Source organism: Polypterus senegalus, chromosome 9, assembly GCF_016835505.1.
Source record: "Polypterus senegalus isolate Bchr_013 chromosome 9, ASM1683550v1, whole genome shotgun sequence".
Classification (NCBI taxonomy): Eukaryota; Metazoa; Chordata; class Cladistia; order Polypteriformes; family Polypteridae; genus Polypterus; species Polypterus senegalus.
The window spans coordinates 173,707,606-173,732,145 of NC_053162.1; the positions used below are offsets into that span (position 1 = coordinate 173,707,606).

Sequence of the window (24,540 nt, forward strand, 5' to 3'; positions counted from 1 at the left end):
AGGATCTGCAAGGAGGAATGGCAGAGGATCCCCAAATCCAGGTGTGAAAAACTTGTTGCATCTTTCCCAAGAAGACTCCTGGCTGTATTAGCTCAAAAGGGGGCTTCAACTAAATACTGAGCAAAGGGTCTGAATACTTAGGACCAGGTGATATTTCAGTTTGTCTTTTTTAATAAATCTGCAACAATTTCAAAAATTCTTTTTTTTGTCTGTCAATATGGGGTGCTGTGTGTACATTAATGAGGGATAAAAATTAATTTAAATGATTTTAGCAAATGGCTGCAATATAACAAAGAGTGAAAAATTGAAGGGGTTCTGAATACTTTCCGTACCCACTGTGTATATATATTAATTATATGGTTAGGGATAGCTTTTCAACTAAGACGGAAAAAGTAATATTTGTACATCTATATCATGCATAGCAAAAAACAAAACAGCAAGACAAAACTTTAACAAATGAAGAAGAACAGAAGGGAAAATAATTTTTGAAAATACAATAATTAAAAACTGCCCTAGCCGCCTTAGTATTATGTTTAACCTGGGAAAAATGAGGCAAGAAATGCTATTATGAGTAATAAAATCATGGAAATACCAAAACATTTAAAGTAATAACAGTAGGAAAGATATTTTGAGTGTCCACTGCCATACTGATTTAGTACACGTCCTTTGTGCGACATATTTTGAAACAGTCGCTGACTTTGTAATCAGGATAGTAGAAGCGTGTTTCTCTGTGCACTTTTCTGGTATTTGTGCATGAGAGGGCGGAACGTCAGTAATTGATCTGCATGATTGATGCCCCCCTTGTGTTGTTGTAAGCTACCAGAGCACTTAGGCTTAGTGACTTCCACATTTCCCCTGACACATGCATTGTCAGTTTCTGCATTGTGAACTGCGCTTAGGGAGCTAATGTCTTCCTTGTTCTTCCACTTGATCACAATCATTTAGATTTTTTTCCCATGCCCCTACTTGAACCACGATGCAGCCTTACATGACTGGCATTACCATGCCTATCACCACAGTTTGGTGGTACAGTGGCATATGCATCAGTTTCACTATCGGTGTCAAATGTCTGATGACCAGTTCACTTTGCCATCACTAGAATTTGATTCAACTAATGGTTCAATTTCAGTTTATTCTAATACTGACTTTACAGTTTTTTGTTTACATTGTGGTTTTTTTTTTGTTTGCTGAAGGCTCTGCTCCACACATGAATACTAAGGGGTTCTCATAGTATGGAAGAATGCATTGAAGGATTTTGGATGTTAGAATATCCACAGCATGGCAGTAAAATACTGACCTGAGTGTTATTTGGGCTTAACGTCGTAAATCTCATCAGAACAGGCTGACAGAATGACTTGGGGTTTGACGTTTTAACATTGCATTCCAAGCCTGTACTGCACTTGGGGTTAATGCCAAGGAGGTTCATTTATTTCATGGCAATCTGCTGTTTTACAGGTTTGATTCCTGGGCTGATCACCACTTGCATGGAGTTGTGTATATTCTTCCTGCGTTTTCCCCAGTTTCCTTTCTTTTTCAAAGACAGGCATGATGGATTCATTTTAAACCCTACAGCGGCCCACCATGTGTGTGTGTGTGTGTTTGTGTTCAGTGATGGACTGGCATTCCTTTGAAGGTTTGTTCCTACCTTACACTGATTGCTGCTAGGGTAAGCTTTATATCTCTTGAGCTTTAAAATGTAAAAATGAAATTGTAGAAAAACAGACATATTGATGGAATCGTATATGAAAAAAAAAAACCAAAAAAAAACCCCACAAGACTTTTATCTTGGGGCGGCATGGTGGTGCAGTGGTAACGCTGCTGCCTCACAGTAAGGACAGCGGGGTTCGCATGTTCTCCCCGTGTCTGTATGGGTTTCCTCCCACAGTCCAAAGACATGAGGTTAAGTGCATTGGCGATCCTAAATTGTGTGTGTGCCCTGCCCAGGGTTTGTTCTTGCCATGTGCCATGTGTTGGATGGGATTGGCTCCAGCAGACCCCTGTGACCCAGTGTTAGGATATAGTGGGTTGGAAAATGACTGACTTTTATCTTCAAGACTAGGGGGCTTTGCGCCAGCCACTTCGCATCTCTGCCTCTCGCGTTGTCAAGAGAAGGGCTGAACGCACAGTAAGGAGATGCGGTCGCTCCTCAGAAAGCCCCTCTTAAACGGTGATACAATGGAAAACAAATACTTTTTTGTACTTCCTCTATGCTCAATCAGCTGGCTTGCAGCTGCTGCTTGTGCCGTGCTGCGTGATCTGTTTGTCACAGTGCACTTCGAACATTGAAAAGCCTGCACAGCAGCTGTCCTCCTTGTCTCGCAGGACGTTCAAGTGTCTCCGAGAAAATCACGTCTCGACCCAAGATTTTTTTATATAATAGAGAGACAAATAGTTACATAGTAACATTTCACAAAAAAACAGCTCGTTTTTCTTGACATTTTTGTTTTTGCAATAAACAACTTACTGTGTTTTTTTGAAATAAGGACTAAAAAAAAAAAAATCTTCCAATATGAAAAAAGGGTAAAATATTATGGCTCCTCTTGAGCTTCATCTGAAATTCAGACATTTACAAAAATTATACCAACAGTTAACACATTTACAAAATACCTTACATGTTAAAATACTTTTCGTTTGTCTTGAAGACATACACCACAGCTCATTGGCACAGTTTTCCTCTTACGTACTGTCTTCATCATCACTATTGGGAAAAATCTCACACAGCGTGTAGCTAAGCGTTCTCTTGTGCTGCTCTTGGTGCTTTGGACCATAACGATTCTCCAGTTTCTGCAGTTTGTTCTCCAGGTATGGAAGGGTATGAGCATAAAGGTGGTTGATAACCTCTGAACACCAAAACAAACAAAACAGACATCAGGATGTGAGCCTGGGTTAGCGCAACTCATTAAAAAGGTTGACATTTCAGTTCTGCTGACAGACCCTACACACATATGGATAACAAGTATGGAGACCCTGTACTCCGTTGGAAACTGCAAGCTTTTTAGATCATACTTGACATATAGCAGGTGGGAAACTTGAACTTTTGAGTGATTTGTTTTCTGCACAGTGGCAATGGGAACGATCACTGGGTGATGCTCACCTTTTTGTAAGTGTATACATTTCAAATCAAGTCTATTGGTATAAAGTTTCAAACAAACGTTTGGACACCCCAGGTTAAATGACATCTTTTCCTAATGTTAGTTTATGTACAGTTACAGTTTACTTGATGAACTAAAAAGAAAAGCAAAAACAGTAAATGTGGCATTTGAAAAAGTTTAGACACCCTACTAAGTGAGTACTTGGCAACATCCCCGTTTGGCAAAAATCACTGCCTTGCAAATGTTTTGTGTAGTCAGCTTGGAGGGGTCATGAGGTCACTGGAAAGGGGTGTGTGGCACCGTGGATATCTTTGCAAAAGGATGAAGGTCCATGTCTTTAGAGTTTCTGTCTAGCTATATAGTTGTGAGACATGGATGCTATCCAGTGAACTGACATGAACACCGGACTCCTTTGGCACCGTGTCTCTTCAGAGAATACTTGGGTACCGCTGGTATGACTTTGTGTGACAGAGTCTCAAATGAGGCACATTACCTGCATCGTGAGGGAGGGTCAGTTACGGCACTACAGCCATGTGGCGTGATTCCCCGAGGGTGGTCCGGCTCATAGGACCCTCATTATTACGGACCCAAGCGGCTGGACCAGGCCAAGGGGATGCCCACATTAACTCCTGGCTGCAGCAGATAGAGGGTCATTTCCAGAGGGTTGGACTGGACCACGTGTCTGCCTGCGGGGTTGTTTCACCATCTGGTGGGTGCAGTAATGTGCTGTAGCAGTGCATGCTCCTTAACCTGACCTGATCTTGGAGTCTTTAAATTATTTTTTGGGAATCTGTCTTCCTTGCAGTTTGCTTACAGATGTCTTGCATGCAGGATATATACCGACTTTGCCTCCGACTAAATGTAAATTGTCATATAATGTATTAAAATTTCCAATTTCACATATACTGATCCGATTAAAGTATTTTTTTCTTAATAATAAATAATACATTTTATTTATTCATAGGCACCTTTCTAAATACTCAAAGACACCAAAAAATAGATAAGAATCACATTATAAACAAAAATAAAAATACAAAGAAATATAAAAAAAGTTAAAATTAGACAGAGCAATTGTAATCAAAGAGAAAAAGCAGTCTCAAACAGATGAGTTTTAAGTTTAGATTTGAAAAGTGAAAATGAATCGATATTTCTAAGCTCGGATGGTAATGAGTTCCGGAGCAGAGCAACTGAATGCTCCTCTCCCCATAATGGTAAGACTGGTGAAGGGGACAGTCAAGTGGATGGAGGAAGAGGATCTAAGGGTGCGGGAGGGAATGGCAACAAGGAGGAGGTCAGACAGATATTTTTATGAAAGAAACCTGGGGGATAGTCATGCTTTTGCATCATACCAAAGGACCTGATCTTGGGAAAAGCATCTGTTACTTTTCCATTTTTTTTTTTTAAATATTCAAATTACTGGGTTATAGTGATGGGTCGTTCTTGAACGATTCGTTCATTTTGAACGAATCATTAATGTGACTCGGGAAGAACGAGTCGTCTCATGGGAGTGATTCGTTCAGTCGCACATGCGCATTTGCGCAACTTCCTATACAGTAGTTTCTGTATTGGAATTGATTCACTTGTTTCGAGTCTTCGGGTTTTTCGAGTCGTTCGTTCATCACGTGACAGCCCCATAAGCTTTAACCTATGCAGTCTGAGCCGGAAACAGAATTGAACGAAATGACTCGAAAAATGATTCGTTCATTTTGCTGAACGAGACTCAAAGGTCCGAGTCGGTAAAATGATCCGAACTTCCCATTACTACTGGGTTAAAAACCATATGATGAGGTGGCAGCCATGGGATGAAACTGGAGTGCCTGGAGAAAATTCATGTGAGCACAAATGAATGTGCTATGAACTGAATGTAGGTCCTTAGTTATTAAGCAGAAATCTTTTCGTAGCTCAGCATCTTGATACACAGAAGGGGCAAAAATCAAACATTTATTGGTAGGCTTGTTGTGAATACACATTAAATCAAATGGCCTTTTATTGTCAATTAGGATATAGCGGGTTGGATGATGGATGGATGTCAATTTACTATATGTACAGAACATACAGAAGAATCAAAATACTGTTTCTCTCTCATCTTCGTAGTATATATAAAATATAAAAAAGTATATACTGTAAATATAACATACAAGATATATAAAATTAGAACTTGCAATGTGCAATATCAGTAATGCAAAAGACACTTACAGTAAAAAGTGAGAAAGTGCATTATAGAGTAGCTTATGAGATGTACAAAAAGACAAGACAGCAGCAGATGTAATACTGAGTCTTAATATAATACCAGCTGAAGTAAGGTACTTGGCAGATAATGACTCTTGTTACGGTCCAGGGGCAGGGGGCAAGGGGGGAAGATAGTGGACAGAGTTCAGCATCCTGACAGCTTGGTGGATGAAGCTGTTTTGACTGTCTTGTGGAGCAGGCCCGGAGGCTCCGCTACCTTATCCCTGAGGGCAGGGGGCTGAAGAGGGAATGTAAGGGGTGGGAAGAGTCCCCAGCAATGCTAATGGCTCTATGGGTAAGGCGGGTGTGGAAACTGTCCTTAAGGGAGGGCAGTGGGGCACCAATGATCTTACTGGCTGCATCCACTATGCGTTGCAGGGACTTCCTACTGGAGGCAGTGCAGCCTCCATACACACACAGGGATGCAAGCTAGTGAGGATGCTCTCGATTGTGCCCCGGTAGAAAGAGTACATGGTGGAAGGTGGAACTTGTGCTCCCTTCAGTTTGCGTAGGAAGTAAAGGCGGGTTTAAGCTTTCTTGGCCAGTAATGTGGTTTTATCTGACCAGGAGAGGTCCTCGGAGATGTACATGGCAGGTCGAGTTTGATATCGCCAGTTTGGTGAAACTGCATAACGTGGAGGACATGAAAATAATAAATAAGCCAAAAGACAAACAAAAAAAAAACCCCTCACAGAATAAAAAAATAATTCTAGATATTGTGTGAAACTCACCGGGAAAAGTCTTCTTTGAATAGTCTGGAACTTTAGTGGTCTTCAGGCGGCTAAATTTGTTTTGTACATACGAAGGGGGCACATCTCTAGAGGAAATGAAGAGAGACCTAAAGCTTTACTCACTTGCATTTTGAATGTCTGATCACCACATGCACTGATATAGAAGACTGATTATCTACCGTTGTAGTTGCTGATCTCGGCGCAGGAGCATGTCACATTACACGACTAGGCATCTCAAATTACGTGACTCTCTGAAGAATTTCCAGCACAGTTTCAGGTTTCTAAACTATCTCAAGTGCGTCCCTTTCTTGATGCTTAATAACATGCTGCCTGACAGATCGAGTGCTCGTGTGATGGTTTATGGGTTTGGCACATTCAATGAAAATTTTACCTCCCATACCCCCTTTTTACCATTTTACTGTGAATGGAAAGATTCTCTCATCAGATTGTACAGCCCGGCACAGACTTCACTATAGAACTCTGCCCAAGAGGAGGTAGGCAGCTAGTTGGCCAAGGTGGCTCTAAGACTGTGACTGTGTCTGACTTTGTCTTTGACTTTCCCTTTTGCAAATTTCTTCTCCGTTGTCAACTGGCCATAGCTTATCAATTAATTAATGGACAAATATTGGTGGTTTACATTTATGTTAATCCGTTTCTTTTTTGTGTTCTTTGTGTTTTAACAAGTCTGTATCTTTAGATGTGGTAATTGTGTATTGGATTGTGAGTAACTTGGTCTGCGAGTGTTTTGCAAGACGAGCAAAAATATTTTATAAATTTTAACTTGATAAATGAGCGAGGTCTTGCAATATGAGTAGTACGTATACGCTTTGTCCGCCGAGCGCCACATGGGGATTGTGGGTAAGAGTCTCCCATGTTCATATGCTCAGTTGGCATGCCTCACTCATATAGTCAACATCCATATGAGTGTATACTGTTTACTATAGCATGGTGACCGTGTGTGTGTGTGTGTGTGCGCTGTAACATGCGAGTCCCTGTCAAGCACCCCAAAACACAAGGCTGGGTCTCAGTACTTTAGCAAAACCAGCTTTATTCAGCATGAAACAGGAACAGCGCGGTTATTTATTGTAGTGGGATCTACCGCTCTCCTATACAGAGACACAGCAATCTGGCAGGGTCGTGACCGGGTTAATGGCTAAGTAATACTGTGCTCTTGCATTTGTAATGTTCCTTGCATCACCCATCGACGGCAGGCACTTATATAGCTTGACCGCGATCTTTTCTGATTTTCTTTTACGGCGAACTGCTACAGCGCTGGGAGCCTGCGGTTGCTTACTTCGGGATGCTTTTCCGTGTGTTGTCCCGTTATTGGATCCCAAAAGAGTTTAGAAATGCGTAAAGCATTTTTTTTTATTTTGTGTCCAAGTGTAGTGACTCTTCAGGCAAAAGCAACTGTCATTGAATAGGTTACCTTGTTAAGTCGCAAAAAAAGAAAAAGATTCCAGTGAGCGAGCCAACAGATAGCAGGGCTTCCGTTAGTTAGAGTGAAGATTTTGTATTAATCATTTTTATATAAATATTTGTGGGTTTATCCGAGTTTCCATTATTTCTTATGGGGAAATTTGCTTTGATATACGAGTGCTTTGGATTACAAGCACATTTCCGGAATGAATTATGCTTGCAAACTAAGGTTCCACTGTACTTAAATTTTACCTGAGAATGTGTTACCAGTGTTACTGTGTTATTCCTCGCCACTGCATTATATATACAGTAGAGTTTCGCTTATCCTACCATCGCTTATCCAACATTCCGTATTATCCGACGTCCTACCGCAAAACAAAAAAAAAAATATACGCCTCAATCAGCAACAAGAACTGCAAGTTGCGAGCGTGAGCGCAGTCTATTTTTTGTTGCTCCCGACTCTGCCGCAGCTAATTACAGTGGAAACTCGGTTTACGAGCATATTTCGTTCTGGAAATGTGCTTGCAGTCCAAAGCACTCGTACAGTATATCAATGCAAATTTCCCCATAAGAAATAATGGAAACTCAGATGATTTGTTCCACAACCCAAAACGATTCATATAAAAATTATTAATACAAAATATAAAGTAAAAATACATAAAGCAAATTAACCTGCACTTTACCTTTGAAAAGAATCATGGCTGGTGTGAGTGAGTTTCTAAACTCTTGTGGGATTCCACCCAACGGGACGACACGCGGAAGAGCGTCCCAAAGCTGCAATCGCAGTCTCCCAGCGCTGTAGCAGTTCGATGTAAAAGCCAATCCGAAAAGATTGCGGACATGCTATAAGCGCCTGCCGTTGATGGGCGATACAATGAACAAGGGACATTATAAATCCGCTGGGCTCAGTATTACTTTCCCCCACGACCCTGCCTGACTGCTATGTCTGTGTACAGGAGAATGGCAGATGCCGCTAAAATAAATAACCGTGCTGTTGCTATTTCAAGCTTAATAAAGCTGGTGTTGCTAAAAGTAATGAGACTCAGCTTCGAGTTTTCGGGAGTAAGACAGGGACTCGCACGTCACAGCACAAACACACACACGCTGTCACAATGCTTTAGTAAGCAGTATACGCTCATATAGATGTTGACTATTTAGTAACGGAGTTAAGGCTAGAAACTGCAATTAATTACATTGAGCAACAAGAAGAAGCTACAGGAATCGACATAATGATGCTGCAAAGACGACGAGACTTCACAGCGAAGAAACGGCACTTGTCAGGAAAGCAGACTACGATCAAAAATGTCTTTAAATCATCACAGGACTGAACTTAAGTACAGTACATACAATATTTAACGTCAGACAATTCTGTAAGTTCATTTTTTCAGTTAATTTATTCTGTTTTGTTGTAAAACATGATTATTAGGTTCGTAATGTGTAAAATTATAACAAAGTTTGACGTTTAATAGGTTTTTTCTTAACACCTGCCATTATCCAACATTTTCACTTATCCGACGTTCGGCCGGCCCGTTTATGTTGGATAAGCGAGACTCTACTGTATTGTACTTCTATGTGAGCGCTCAGTGTTTGCTGGCTCTTCCATATGCAGAGCCCATACCCATGACTTAAGACAAAATAAGATGGGCAAGTCGCGAATAGCTGGATTGAGTCACTGAGGATGTCAGAATACCTAATTGTTTGTTACATAAGGGAGGCGCAACTGCCTCTGACTCGCTAAGATGATATAAATGAAGTCTGCAACTGAAAATTGCTGGAAAACTTGTATAATGTGACTTCATGGATCACCCAATACTGCACACATAAAGATGACCCAGTGATAACTAATTAGAGAGCCTTAGCTACGCCTTGATCAAAAATACCTGCTTATATTCAAAGTAGTGGAGAAATCAGTTTAACAAAGTCTTCTGAAAATAAAACGGTGCTAGGCCAGATCTATTAACATGGGTAAAAAAAAAAAAAAGTGCCCATACCCAATCGCATCTGCAAGTTCCTCCCAGTTAATTTCAGAGTGATCTTTCAAATTCTTTTCATACAATCTGCAAAAACAACACATAAAAAAAGGAGTTCACCATTGACAAAAGACACAATGAAAAGCACAAACCAAGTCACGGGTATTCAACAAGAAGAAAGCAAAGACAGTGAAATGAAAAACATTATAATAGTAAACTTTTTCTTTTTCATTGTTATGCAAAGCCAACAGTCCCAAGGGTAAAATGTATTTCGTATTATATATACCAGCAATTTCATATTCAAAATATATATTTTATGCAATCACATAAAAACAATCTGACTCACTTTCTCATATATATTTTATTATTATATATATCGTAAAGGCTGCCTGGCAGGGTCCATAATTGTTATGACACTGTCAAAGTGCAGGCCAAGTTAGGATGTTACATAGACAAATGCCCACTGTGAATCAGGGCACTATGCCCCAAATACGTTGTATACAGCAAGGAGATAGTTACTCTTAGGGCAGTGAGTCATGATGGGAACTATACCAGCAGCCTCACGTAATGTTAGGTAGAAAAAGGGAGGACTATTATCCAATATTTGTCTTCCTGCCCTATACTAGGATGAACAGGCTCCTCGGGGGGTTGTGGGGAGGGTATGGGGGTGATACTGCTTGGTCCTTTAATAGAAGGCTAGGGTCTGGGATTGCAGGAACAGCCAAGGCTGCTAGATGAAACTCTGACAGGACAATCACAGGGATTAACCCAACTCATTTCTGACATTTGGACACTGGTCATACATCAGTTGTAATTTGAGTTCAGTGGTCCCATGGCACCAAGAGTAACACAGGAGGAGGACAAGCCAGAAAGAGGAGAAAAGCTGAATGAGGGAGTGAAAAGGATGAGATGGAAAAAGGTACCTCAAGGTAGAAAAATGGGCCAGAAACTGAATCCAACAGGCAGGATTTATGTTTGTCATTTGCACCCAGAGGGATATATATTTCAGATTTATATTTACTATCACTAGGGGGCTTTGCTCCCTGTTTGCCAACCCCTTTTTTTATTAAGAGAGAGATTTGTACCTTATAATGCTTTTATTTATTTTCGTAAGAAATTCATCCCCCCACTTCAGGGCCTACTTTTTATTTGTCATATGTACCATTTTACACACACACATATATATATATATATATATATATATATATATATATATATATATATATATATATATATATATATATATATATATACACATACATACACACACACACACACACACTCGCCTAAAGGATTATTAGGAACACCATACTAATACGATGTTTGACCCCCTTTCGCCTTCAGAACTGCCTTAATTCTACGTGGCATTGATTCAACAAGTTGCTGAAAGCATTCTTTAGAAATGTTGGCCCATATTGATAGGATAGCATCTTGCAGTTGATGGAGATTTGTGGAATGCACATCCAGGGCACGAAGCTCCCGTTCCACCACATGCCAAAGATGCTCTATTGGGTTGAGATCTGGTGACTGTGGGGCCATTATCGTACAGTGAACTCATTGTCATGTTCAAGAAAGCAATTTGAAATGATTCGAGCTTTGTGACATGGTGCATTATCCTGCTGGAAGTAGCCATCAGAGGATGGGTACATGGTGGTCATGAAGGGATGGACATGGTCAGAAACAATGGTCAGGTAGCCCGTGGCATTTAAATGATGCCCAATTGGCACTAAGGGGCCTAAAGTGTGCCAAGAATACATCCCCCACACCATTACACCACCACCACCAGCCTGCACAGTGGTAACAAGGCATGATGGATCCATGTTCTCATTCTGTTTACGCCAAATTCTGACTCTACCATTTGAATGTCTCAACAGAAATCGAGACTCATCAGACCAGGCGACATTTTTCCAGTCTTCAACTGTCCAATTTTGGTGAGCTTGTGCAAATTGTAGCCTCTTTTTCCTATTTGTAGTGGAGATGAGTGGTACCCGGTGGGTCTTCTGCTGTTGTAGCCCATCCGCCTCAAGGTTGTGCGTGTTGTGGCTTCACAAATGCTTTGCTGCATACCTCGGTTGTAACGAGTGGTTATTTCAGTCAAAGTTGCTCTTCTATCAGCTTGAATCAGTCAGCCCATTCATTCTCCTCTGACCTCTAGCATCAACAAGGCATTTTCGCCCACAGGACTGCCGCATACTGGATGTTTTTCTCTTTTCACACCATTCTTTGTAAACACTAGAAATGGTTGTGCGTGAAAATCCCAGTAGCTGAGCAGATTGTGAAATACTCAGACCGGCCCGTCTGCCACCAACAACCATGTCACGCTCAAAATTGCTTAAATCACCTTTCTTTGCCATTCTGACATTCAGTTTGGAGTTCAGGAGATTGTCTTGACCAGGACCACACCCCTAAATGCATTGAAGCAACTGCCATGTGATTGGTTGATTAGATAATTACATTAATGAGAAATTGAACAGGTGTTCCTAATAATCCTTTAGGTGAGTGTGTGTATGTATATATATATATATATATATATATATATATATATATATATATTATATATACACACACATATATATTATACACATTTATTTGTATGAAAATTTTATCAACAAGTAGTTCCTTGGACTTGTTTTTTGTCCTCACATGCATTGTAAATTGTGGAACCTTCTACGCAAAGGTACACGTGTGCCTTTCCAAACGATGTCCAATCCATTCACTTTGCCGACCGATTGGCAGATGCCTCCTCTTCTAATCTATTATATCAGTTCCAGTTGTTTTCCTAATTCTGCTGTGACTGTCCTTACACAGACCTGCAACAGCGACCACATAACACCCATCCTGCTCTGCTTTCACTGGCTCCCTTTGTCTTACAGGACTAATTATAAAATTCTATTACTAACCTACAAAGAAACCAACTACATCATTAACCTTCTCCATCACTATGCTCGCCCACTAAGGTCCACCAATACTGGCAACTGACCCCAAACTACCCTGTGCACTATGGGTGACAGAGCCTTTAGTTCTATAGTGTCCAGACCTCTGGAATGACCGTTATAAATGAACGAAATTAGCTGACTCAATCAACTGTTTTAAAACATAAACTTTAAACTCTTATTTGGGGAGGCATTGAATATCCCCTGACATTCTCACACTCTCTCTCTCAGTTTATTGCCTCAGGATAATTTGTGTTTCTATCAGAAATTATGTTATTTGTTCAGGGTTTTTATGTAGTATTTGTATGTTTGTATTTTATTCTAGTTTATTGTCTCTTATTCTATTTCAAAACTCTGCCTTTCCAGTATATATATAATTTATTTAGTGTTTTATGCTGATATTATGTATCCAATATTGTGCAGTTGATCTTTTATTCAACTTTTTCCCTGTTGTTCATTTTGAATTTCTGTGAAGCACTATGAGCATGGAAATGGTGTTATATAAACAAAATGTATTATTATTATTATTATTATTAATGGTTGTATGATAGTGTACTTTGTGAAAGAAAGATGTAATTAAACTAATAACTAAAGACACAATATGTATGGAAGGAAAATATATTTTTTTTTTGAGAAAAATACAATAAAAGAAAACACAACTTTAAAAATAAAAATAAATTAACAAACAACGAAGACTCACTAATGTGCTTGTCTTGCGGTCTTGTATGTATGTTATCATCCAGTTGATGCTCAAAACCGGCCAACTCTATTTAATTTCAAAAGCAACAGGGGTGCGGTGGCGCTCAAACATAAAGAATGCTGTCAGTCACCTCCAGGAACGACCACCAGAGGGCGAACAAGTGTCTACTGGATGATACCATGCAAAGAAGACCACATGATCACCCCACCTCTACCCAGAAGGGGGTGGGTTAGGGTTGATTTCTCACTACAGTATTTTTAATCGACCAATGAGAAGCATGTGTACCAAGTTTCATGAAAATCGCTCCAGCCGTTCAGAAGTGATGCTGGAAGACAGAGACACACACACACACATACACACACACACACACACACGCACGCACATACATGCATAGACTTTTATAAATATAGATTTTAAGCACATACATCTGAATGATGTTTATTCTGGCCTGGACGCCTCTGATCCCATAACATACATCTCTCTCCTTGGTCATTTTAAATCGTAATAGGCTCAACCTAGAAACACAAAGACACGCTTGTGTTAGTGGCATATTAATTACAAATCTGGTACAACTACTTAACACAGGCATAGATGAACTTGAATATAAAGGGATGAACAAAGATCTAAGTCCTTACCACTTGTTTCTGCACTGGAGGGATGTTCGAGTCTTCACCTTACTAGCCACGTTTTCCCATGAAATATTACGATACAGGTCTTCCCGGTTTATACTGTTCAGTTTGTTTTGTTTTAAAGAAGCCATCTGCTCTTGCCCTTTGTCTTCCACACTGCTTTCATTCAGTTTATTTGTTAGTTGGCTCTTCACAGCCTTTATCAGACACTGCCTTTCTGAATAATTCCATTGACCTGACCTGTGTTCTGTATAGGGAAACAAAGTACATCTTCTCCATTAAAAATATACCATTTGGACTACTGCTGTCTATGACCGCCATAGTTCTTAATTTAATTCTTTGACATACTTTTAATCCTTGACCACTTCCGATTCAAAGAATGCTCACTGCGGCCAATAAGGGGTGCTATTTTGGACCAGTTGTTCCCATGAAGATTATGATATCTCACCAAATCGTCAGTCTCCTGTTTAGTGAACCTAACAGAAAACAGAAGTAGTTTCAATGTCATTGTCAACTTATTTTACAGCATCTTCAAATAACAAAGGTCAAACCAAAGAGCTGTACAGCATAATAAAATATAGCAATCTAAAATACAAAGCAAAAAGTAAAAAAATTCAAATGCATGTGCAATGGGAATTAGTTTTTTTTTGTTTTGTTCATTAAATAATAATAAAATGTAACTTTTAAGAGAATAAAAACTGTGTAACCAAGACTACAGGTAGTCCCCGAGTTATGGACATCCAACATATGACTTATGAACGGGGACGCGACACAGGCTCCTAAGTAACTGCCGCTCCGTCATCTTCAGCCTGGGGACGCTGCAAGCGGTGGCTGGAGGGGGGGTAGTTTCGCTGCTAGCACAGTGTAGTGTAGTGTCCCTTGGGCGGCTCTGGTTAACGAATGGGGCCGCAACCCATTTAATTTCAGTGGGCGCCTGGGTACGTGGCAATAGGTGACCTGGGGTCAATAGTCACCGGGGCTGCAGCTACCGCTTGTATGCAGGACGGAGGCTTGATGGGGCAGTTTTGCTTAATTGTGTATACTTAAAAGGAGTTTAGGAAAGAGGCTAGGAGAAAAGCCGACAGGCAGGTACAGGACAATAAACAATTTGCAAACGATTCTTTCTTTTTGAACGACTCTTTTCAGTGAACCGCAAGATATCAACTTGTCCTGAGCATAAATGGAACGATTCAGAAGTGCTCAAAAGGAGTGCTAAAGCGCATGTGCATCCTCAGCATCTTATTTTGCTGATACTGGTAGATGCTAAAGTGCATGTGCAGAAATGCCTGAATCATGAGTCTCTAAAGGTTTTTGTTCATTTGATTTGTGAATAAGTCACTACCCGAGAACCAGTCTAATTATTCTTGTTCACTTGACTAACTAATCATTAAGAGTTGCCCAAATCTCATTTGCTTGTTATGCTGTAAAGAAACATCTTTATTTTAAATGTTTTATCATGTTTTGTGTACAGAAACAAGATAATGGCATATGAATTCTCTCCTTAATAACCTGGTTATTCACAGAAAACTGGTTTCGAAAATGCCATGCACATTCTGGTTTAGGGAACCCGGGTTAACACAAGCAGATGTCACAGTGAGTACTCCATTTGTTTGGTAATTTAAACCCTTAACTGGGTTGCAGTTGAAAGCTGCCATTACACAACATGTATGCTGCTCCATGAGGGACCACAAGAGAAGTGCAAACTCAATTTAGGGAGAACATCCTCAGATTAATACCACAAATTGTGAAACTATCTCATATGTGAAACACTGCATCCACAGGCTTGCTTTCAAACCGAACTGCACTGGGACCCGCAAGGCACACACTTAACCATTATGTTGAACCAGATGTCATGATATACTCAAATACTACTTGGGGGAAGAAGGTTGTAATTACTGCAGCTCTTATGAGATGTGGATGTGAGAACAAGCGTCGGAGATGTCGATACAAATTTTTAATTATTCTGATTCAGAAACCAGGAAAAATACAGCAGTGGATCTTGGAAGAGCCGTCCTCTAGCATGATGGAGACGCCAAATTCCCAATGCTTGCTTGTCCTGGTAAAATCATAGATTTGTCCCTGCTAATCTGTGCCCAGCGAGGGAAGGGGATGTTGTTACAGTGGAGAGGTCTCAGCCAAATTTCAAATGCTTGCTTTCCCGATCAAGGAGATGTGTGTCATATCAGAGAGGTTCCAGCTTGGGAATCCAATCCAGTAATCGGGAGCCCGGGACATTTTTCATTCCCAGAAATGAAACTGCTACAATTCCCAGGAAACCGGGGACGGCCAAGCTCGCATATATAGCGTGTAAAAGTGTAAAAATCAATCAAGAAATAACAGAGTTATAGTTGAAAATAATTAAGTGGCACGGTTTTTTGTGGCACACGGTGCAATGTGTTGCCGATTAATTCAGTCAACAACAGACCAGCAGCAGTCAGTCTCCCGGCTCCCACTAAGACTGAGCACAGTGGACTGGGAGGAGTCCGCACTCTGCAGCTCACGAATGCAGGGACGGGGCAGACTTCATTGATGTCTGTCAGACAACAGCTTTGAACAGCAACTTGAAATTGCAATGTGTCAGTCTGTTGCATCTGCATTAGCTGTACCAAGAAACTTGCCATCACAGAATGATGACAAGAAACTGGATGCATCAGTAAAAGCTGAAATGGCGGTGTTTCAGCGGAACGGAAAGCGCAGGCGTTGTTTAGAATAAGTATATCAGTATCTGATAACTGGGCTGCCCACCTTAGTGGAGGCAGAGCGTGCTTTCTCAGCGGCTAGCGTACTCTGCATGAAGGTGCACCCTCACCTGGACGACCGCACGCTTGACACGTTGCACTTTCTACGCTCTTATTACCGCAACTAACTAGATACATGTACTTATATGACAGCATGAGCTGCTTGTAGATAAGGTTAGTCTTTTATTGGTGTTAACATATTGCAGTACTTTTATTAAAAATAAGTGTTGGTCGTTCTAAAACCGTTCACATGTGAGATGCCCGGGAACTGTGTTATCCCTTGGGAATGACATGCGGGATTCCCGAATTCCCGGGAATAGATAAACCCGTCCGGGAATGGATTCCCTAGTTTCAGCTTCACGTTTAATCAAACCAACCTGTACTTAAGAGGCAGTGCCAAACCATATATATCTCACTATAACAGCCTCCGTCACGTTTCACTCAGTTTGCCTGAAATTAGGTGATCTTGTGAGTCTTTCATTTTGCTAATGCTTGTAACACAAGTATTCTGGAGCTAATGAACAAACTGTGTGTTTAGCAAAACACATAAAACAATGCAAAAAAAATATATATACTGTATACTAATACTAGGAACTTGCTGTGTTTTGTCTGTGAAGTATTGGTTTTGAAACAGGGAATACATACTTGCCCTTGTAGCTCAGACTGTCAAACATTTTTCTTCCACGATCATAAATAACTTGTGATGATCGTGGAATTCCTTCACCTGTAAATAGAGAACACATACACAAATTAAAAAAATAAATAGAAATCTCTATTATGACTGCAGTCAAAAAGCAAACATATAACTCCCATGGCTGTCTTTAGAGTGCGGACCACAGCTATGTCTACATGGGGTACTCCTGACTGACTAGCTGGCTGGACTCTGAACAGTTTCAGGGAAGAGGTACTTTCTGAATTTCCATATTCATATATCTAATTAACATGCCGTCTGTCCTATAATGTAATTACAAGAGTATAACATTTTTCCCAACATAGGTGAACTATTTCTTTTAGTTCAACAAACTGCTTTAGCTTGCTAATAGTCAACTTGTCCTAATTTACTGTTTGGCCATTTCTTTCAATCTACCCTGATCTAAAGGTTTACTGGGTACTATTGTCACTTGTAAAGAGTACAGTGAAATTTTTGCTATCATATGCTAATCAATATACAACATACAGCTGATAGCATGATAGTTATATTCACTAATCTTACCTTGAAACTTTCGTCTTCCTTAGCTGAAATATCTCAATCATTTGTCACAAAAGGCAGCTCATCTAACATCCATTACTATGAATACAAATTTATTTTAATCATCTCTACTATAATTGTCATGTTGTATGCTGTCAAAAAATTTTAGTTGAATTATAGCATGCTCGGCATATTCCAAATTTGACGGTATGAATTAGTTTTCTGAAATCTGAATTTTATCTCTCTCATTGTTCATCCTGATCATCAAAGAGTAAATTCCTTGAAATGTTTTCCAATATAGTCTGCCCTGGGACCAATCCCCTCATTCACTCTAAAGCCCAGATCTTGCCGGCTAAAATTTTCACCCCACTGGAGACCTGAAAGATGTTATTCATGGAAAAAGATTTTGAAACATTGACAAAATAACTGAAGGAAAAAACATGGGAATGCAAACGATGCCCTTACATTATGGGTGGCACAAGAAAGATGAAGTTGATGAAGATTATGCAGAAAAAAATGAATGTAGCCAAAACATCTAATTATCCGATACTAGCCATCTCCCGCAGCTTTGCCCACGTAGAAGTGAAACAGGACAGCGAAGAGGGCCCTTCTCGGCTCCCTACTCCTAACGTCACACTTCCCTCCCCCCTCAGCCCGCAGCCTCTGTCTCGGATTAGCACAAATATAGCCGCTTTTCCACTGCATAGTACGGCACGACACGGTTCAGTACAGCTCACCTTGGTTCGGCTCAGTTCGGCTCGGTTTGCGTTTCACTGCAGTTTAGTACCGCTTTAGAGTGGGTGGGATTATTCACGTGTCGTTATAGTTGCGCCGCCTCTACTGCAGTGACACCGTGGAACTTTTACAACAACACGCAGACAACGACAACGCGCAAGGTTAAGCATCTAAAAAAAGCACATCACTAGCTAACTTTTATCACTGTTGCAAAGCATAAAATGAACTTAACTGCCAGTGTAACATTAAAATGCTGATTCTGTATATTACAGATCTTCCACATTTTGCAAAAGTCGCAACAGACCATCTGTTTGGACATTTAACCGTGCTTCAGAGTGGTGGGATGTGATTGTTCCCGGTTTTACAAACACTCAGTGGCTGGAGAACTTTCGAAACTTCCGCGTGTCTGTACCTTTAAAGAAAAGAATAGCCAGTGACGCAGTAATGACGATTTTCTCCGGCCAATCAGTGACCAGCAGAGTTTACACTTCACATTTTGGTAACGGTTCGGCACGCTTGGAACCTCGGCTGAGGTGGTACTAAAAAAAGGACCAGGTACTGTTCCCAGTGGAAAGCCCCGCAAAAGTGAGCTGTACTGAACCATGTCGTGCCGTACTATGCAGTGGAAAAGCGGCTTATATTGCTCCTGCAAGTGAACTATCATTTTTGTCACAATGAGAGAAGTCGCAAAATCAACCAGAATGTTCAATCAAATTCTAGAAAAAAGCCCGATCTAAAACCGTTAATTAGCTTTTTCGTTTGCTAGCTAAGCGGATGTGAGATATGCACCGAGTCTTAAAAATAAGTAATGATTCTCAGACCTTGAACCACAGGAACACACACCATGGTTGTCCAAAATATCAGAATATTTTTTTAACCACAAAAATAAACTTCCTGTGATGCATCCTCTCTTTTACTGACTAATGTGCAATAGTGCCCAGTTCGAAACGTGCTATATGTAACAGACGTGGGTATTACACAAAACACAAAAACAAGTGCACTTACCTATACTCACAATAAAGTTGTGCTCTTTTTTTAATTTCCTTATATCTGTAAATTCTTCTGGGTAGCGTAAAGGGTAGAAAAGTTTCTCAGCATCAGAGATGCCAGTAATCTTCATGAATTCATTGACATTTGCTTGCAGCCTTTCATTTTCTTCTTTGGAAAATTTTCCAGATCTTATAGGAATACCTGAAAATTTACACACATAAGATGACCATGGGTTATACTGCTTTTAAAATGTATTTACTTTTAATTTTATTTACTGACTAAACCGGCGTTTTATTAGAGAAGTGCCTCTAGGAGACATTTTTAGAACTTGGCACAGTTATGTAACGGTTACTTCCCATGGTTGGTTTAGTTAGTAAAATTCCAGATAAGAAGCCACAATTTCTCTCTCTGGAGAATATATTAGGTTACTGAACCTCAGTGGCATAGCTCAAGTTTGTGCCGCTCAGAGTGGGGCAGTGCTTCAATTTGCCGCCCTCCAACATATCTGAGTATGTTAACCTATTTAAATAGAAAATTAAAATGACATATAGAGAAAAATTAAGTTAAATTTTGCATAGATTTATTCATATATAGAGAAACAGCAATAATTTTTCACATGCAATTATTTATAAGCAAGAATATAGTATAGACGCACTGATAAGCCGTCTTCTAATTATTAGTTTAATATAATCACGCCATGAAAACCAGAACCAATAGCGTACAAAAGATATGTGGGGATGTTTTCTGCACAGAGGAAGAACGCATTCGGATTGATAACGAAACAAAATTATAAATTGTAAATTAGTTGTTTATCTTCCTAGAAATTATTATCGGTGTAATGTTTATATTTATTTTCGTTGTTGCCTCATAAATTTCAGCTGCTGTATCTGATGCCATCACAGAAGGACAGTCTGAAAATTATATTTGAAGCATATGAGGATAAAAATCAGAGAATTTAACTTTTTTCATTCATGAGTGATAATTTTTCCAAACCCTGCTACTTACACACAAATTGTACTGAGCCTTTTGGGCAACAATGCCGCCCAGGATGGACCACCCCTCCTAGTTACGTCATTGCTGAACCTTCACTGTATTCTATTCTGGATAGTGCCAGATACCCATGATAGTTTAATTATACAAAAAATGTTACTTTTTTAGAAATCAAAAAATATGAGATGGGTAACAAATATATATATCAGTTATAAAACAAACAAAACAGTTGATGCAGTGTGGAATGCAATTCTAAATGTTGAAGGGGCATCTGATAACACAGTAGTCTTCTTAAAAGCACAATGTTTACCTCATGGTATAGCACAAAAAGTCAACTCTCTTAAAATTCATAGAGGGATATAAAAAGGTGAAATATGTTGTAATAGCACAAAGTAAACTACGCCATATATAAATTAACAATTGTCACTGTTGGTATATCTCACTGTATACTTTAAGCTTTAATGTCTGCGGTGGGCTGGTGTCCAGCCTGGGGTTTGTTTCCTGCCTTGCGCCCTGTGTTAGCGGAGATTAGCTCCAGCAGTCCCCCCCCCCAGAGACCCTACAGTTAGGGTATATCGGGTAGGTTAATGGATGGATTGATGACAATAAATGTAAATAAAGTGCACTTCATACCAACTAGATTTGTTTTGCTATTATTATTATTGCATATTTACAAACTCCTACACATTAAGGGATGTACAAAATTAGGATATATTGTAATAGTTTAGTTAAATATTTTTTTGACTATAGAAAACATTACAGTTAAATTGCTTGCTTAGGGTCAAACAGAGCTGTTGGTGGGGCCCAGTCTTGACCCTCAAAGTCTACTACATATCAACTTGGGCTTACTCAACTGCCATTTGCAACGCTGACAGTAAATGTATGCATCAATTCATGGTTAATAATACAGTTGTGCTTGAAAGTTTGTGAACCCTTTAGAATTTTCAATATTTCTGCATAAATAAGACCTAAAACATCATCAGATTTTCACTCAAGTCATAAAAGTAGATAAAGGGAAACCAGTTAAATGAGACAAAAATATTATACTTGGTCATTAATTTATTGAGGAAAATGATCGAATATTACATATTTGTGAGTGGCAAAAGTATGTGAACCTCACGGATTAGCAGTTAGTTTGAAGGTGAAATTCGAGTCGGGTGTTTTCAATCAATGGGATGCCAATCGGGTGTGAGTGGGCACCCTGTGTTATTTAAAGAACAGGATCTATCAAAGTCTGCTCTTCACAACACATGTTCGTGGAAGTGTATCATGGCACGAACAAAAGAAATTTCTGAGGACCTCACAAAAAGTTGTTGATGCTCATCAGGCTGGAAAAGGTTACAAAACCATCTCTAAAGAGTTTGGACTCCACCAATCCACAGTCAGATTGAGTACAAATGGAGGAAATTCAAGACGATTGTTACCCTCCCCAGGAGTGGTCGACTAACAAAGATCACTCCAAGAGCAAGGCGTGTAATAGTCGGCGAGGTCACAAAGGACCCCAGGGTAACTTCTAAGCAACTGAAGGCCTCTCTCACATTGGCTAATGCTCATGTTCATGAGTCCACCATCAGGAGAACACTGAACAACAATGGTGTGTATGGCAGGGTTGCAAGGAGAAAGCCACTGCTCTCCAAAAAAAAACATTGCTGCTCGTCTGCAGTTTGCTAAAGATCACGTGGACCAACCAGAAGGCTGTTGGAAGAATGTTTTGTGGATGGATGAGACCAAAATAGAACTTTCTGGTTTAAATGAAAAGTGTTATGTTTGGAGAAAGGAAAACACTGCATTCCAGCATAAGAACCTCATCCCATCTGTGAAACATGGCGGTGGTCGTATCATGGTTTGGGCCTGTTTTGCTGAATCTGGGCCAGGACGGCTTGCCTTCATTGATGGAACAAGGAATTCTGAATTATATCAGAGAATTCTAAAGGAAAATGTCAGGACATCAGTCCATGAACTGAATCTCAAGAGAAGGCGGGTCATGCAACAAGACAACGACCCTAAGCACACAAGTCGTTCTAACAAAGAATGGTTAAAGAAGAATAAAGTGAATGTTTTGGAATGGCCAAGTCAACGTCCTGACCTTAATCCAATCGAAATATTGTGGAAGGACCTGAAGTGAGCAGTTCATGTGAGGAAACCCACCAACATCCCCGAGTTGAAGCTGTTCTGTACGGAGAAATTGGCTCAAATTCTTCCAAGCCGGTGTGCAGGAATGATCAGAAGTTACCGGAAACGTTTAGTTGCAGTTATTGCTGAAAAGGGGGGTCACACCAGATACTGAAAGCAAAGGTTCAAATACTTTTTGTGCTGACAAATATGTAATATTAGATCATTTTCTTTAATAAATAAATGGCCAAGTATAATATTTACCGGTATGTCTCATTTCTTTAACTGGTTTCTCTTTATCTACTTTTAGGACTTGAGTGAAAATCTGATGATGTTTTAGGTCATATTTTTTATGTAGAAATATTGAAAATTCTAAAGGGTTCACAAACTTTCAAGCACCACTGTATAATTTAACATTCTGTAACCTGCTTAATTCCATTCAGGGGTGCTGACATCTACCTTGGCAGGTACACATTTAGATTTATACATTTTGTGAGGTGTTTAGAGCGGATTCTGTGACAACAGCTATTGCCCTCTTTTTTTTATAGTTTTTCCTCCCACAAATTATTTGAAAGGACTATCCTTACATTATGGGGGCGACTAAACCATAGACTTAGCAAACTAGATATAATTAACTTTTACCTTTTTCGTGAAATTGCTTAAACCTCTCCAGATCATTTTTTGCCATTCGATGTATAACACCTGTGGACAGCTTATGCACATTGGGGACAAATTTCTCCAACTGTCTTATAACATCATCCGGGCGCATGTCTTCATTAGATGATTCTTTATTTTCACTGTGTGCTGGAATACTGTTAAAAGAAATAAAAAAGAAAATGACCCTTTACTGTACATATTTCTCTTTTTTTTTTTTAACAGTTTAAATTGACGGTGCACCTTTATGTGGAGTCCAGATTTAGAGGGGTCATAGTCAGTGGCTATTGAAATCAGTAAAATGTACAAAGAAGCCATCCAAGGCTGTCCTTTAAGGAAGTCGAGGGCCTCTGTTAGGTACTCTTCAAACAGGTACGGACATTCTTAATCAAAGTGAAAAGGGTTCAACTCCCTCCCAAGTGTCCTTTACTGTTTTTTAAAGTTGTGGTGTCTTTTTTCTTTAGACCCTTCCCTGGGTCAATTTCAACATCAAGCTCACTTTACTAATTGTAAATTCACCACTGACTTGTTAGATTGTTTAAAGTCTTCATCAGCTTATATGCTTTGCCTCTTTCAAAATGAACTAGATAATACTTAGATATGTCGAGTGTCCCCGGCTAATTTGCAAAGTGGTGAGCTAATTCTATCGCGCCACAAAGCTACTTTGTTTACTTGTGTTTACTGCATTATGAAATGTGATGTATATGTGTATTTGTCAGCATCACTGCTTAAGTCTGGGAATAAATAAAAGGCACGTACCATACACATTAGGCAAAATTCAGTTGTTCATGATAGAAAATATTGACAACATGAAATGTGGCCTTGTGTCATATATTGTATAACATTACCACATGACTGAAATGAAAACACAAAGGCAAACGAGAACGATTTTCACCAAAAACTGTGCAATGAAAAGTCTGATTGAAAAACTAGTGCTAAAGTCCAAACTGACTGCACTTTGGCAGAAACGTCACTTGCTGTCTGGATCATGATGTAAAGGTGAAAACGGTCATTTCACAACATGAACACTGCTCCCTGTGGGACCATAGGTGGAGTGCTTTGCAAACAAACTCAATTTAGGGAGTTCATCCTACGGCAAATCGTGACATTATTTCAAATACGCATCACTGCATCCACAGGCTTGCATTCAAATTGAAATTCACTGGGACCCACAAAACAAACCTTATCATCGCATTGGACCAGTCTGCACGATATACTCAAACACTACTGGGAGCAGCAAGCTATAGATACTGAAGCTCTTATGAGACGTGGATGAGAGAACGAGTGCTGGAGACATCGCTACACATTTCACAGGTACTGATTCAGAAACAGGTATAGACTACAGCATGGAGGAAAAATACAACAGTGGATCTCGCAAAAGCAATCCTCTAGCATGGCGGAGCAGCCAAATTCCCAATGCAGGCTTTCC

The 24,540-nt window shown here is 39.8% G+C and overlaps 1 protein-coding gene across 5 annotated transcripts in view; it reads right to left on the reverse strand.

Annotated features, from left to right (window-relative positions):
• Window positions 1–2,521: 2,521 nt before the first annotated feature.
• Window positions 2,522–24,540, reverse strand: part of LOC120536009 (transcription termination factor 1-like) — a 43,351-nt gene continuing 21,332 nt past the window's right edge. For all 5 annotated transcript variants that reach the window (XM_039764291.1, XM_039764289.1, XM_039764292.1 and 2 more), the window contains 9 exons: window positions 23,100–23,269; window positions 19,371–19,556; window positions 17,087–17,165; window positions 14,052–14,179; window positions 13,710–13,950; window positions 13,500–13,589; window positions 9,463–9,528; window positions 6,053–6,138; window positions 2,522–2,840 (listed from right to left, as the gene is read on the reverse strand). In XM_039764291.1, the coding sequence (XP_039620225.1) occupies window positions 2,677–2,840; window positions 6,053–6,138; window positions 9,463–9,528; window positions 13,500–13,589; window positions 13,710–13,950; window positions 14,052–14,179; window positions 17,087–17,165; window positions 19,371–19,556; window positions 23,100–23,269 (1,210 nt within the window). In that variant the 3' untranslated portion in view covers window positions 2,522–2,676. The remainder of the gene's footprint in view (window positions 2,841–6,052; window positions 6,139–9,462; window positions 9,529–13,499; window positions 13,590–13,709; window positions 13,951–14,051; window positions 14,180–17,086; window positions 17,166–19,370; window positions 19,557–23,099; window positions 23,270–24,540) is intronic.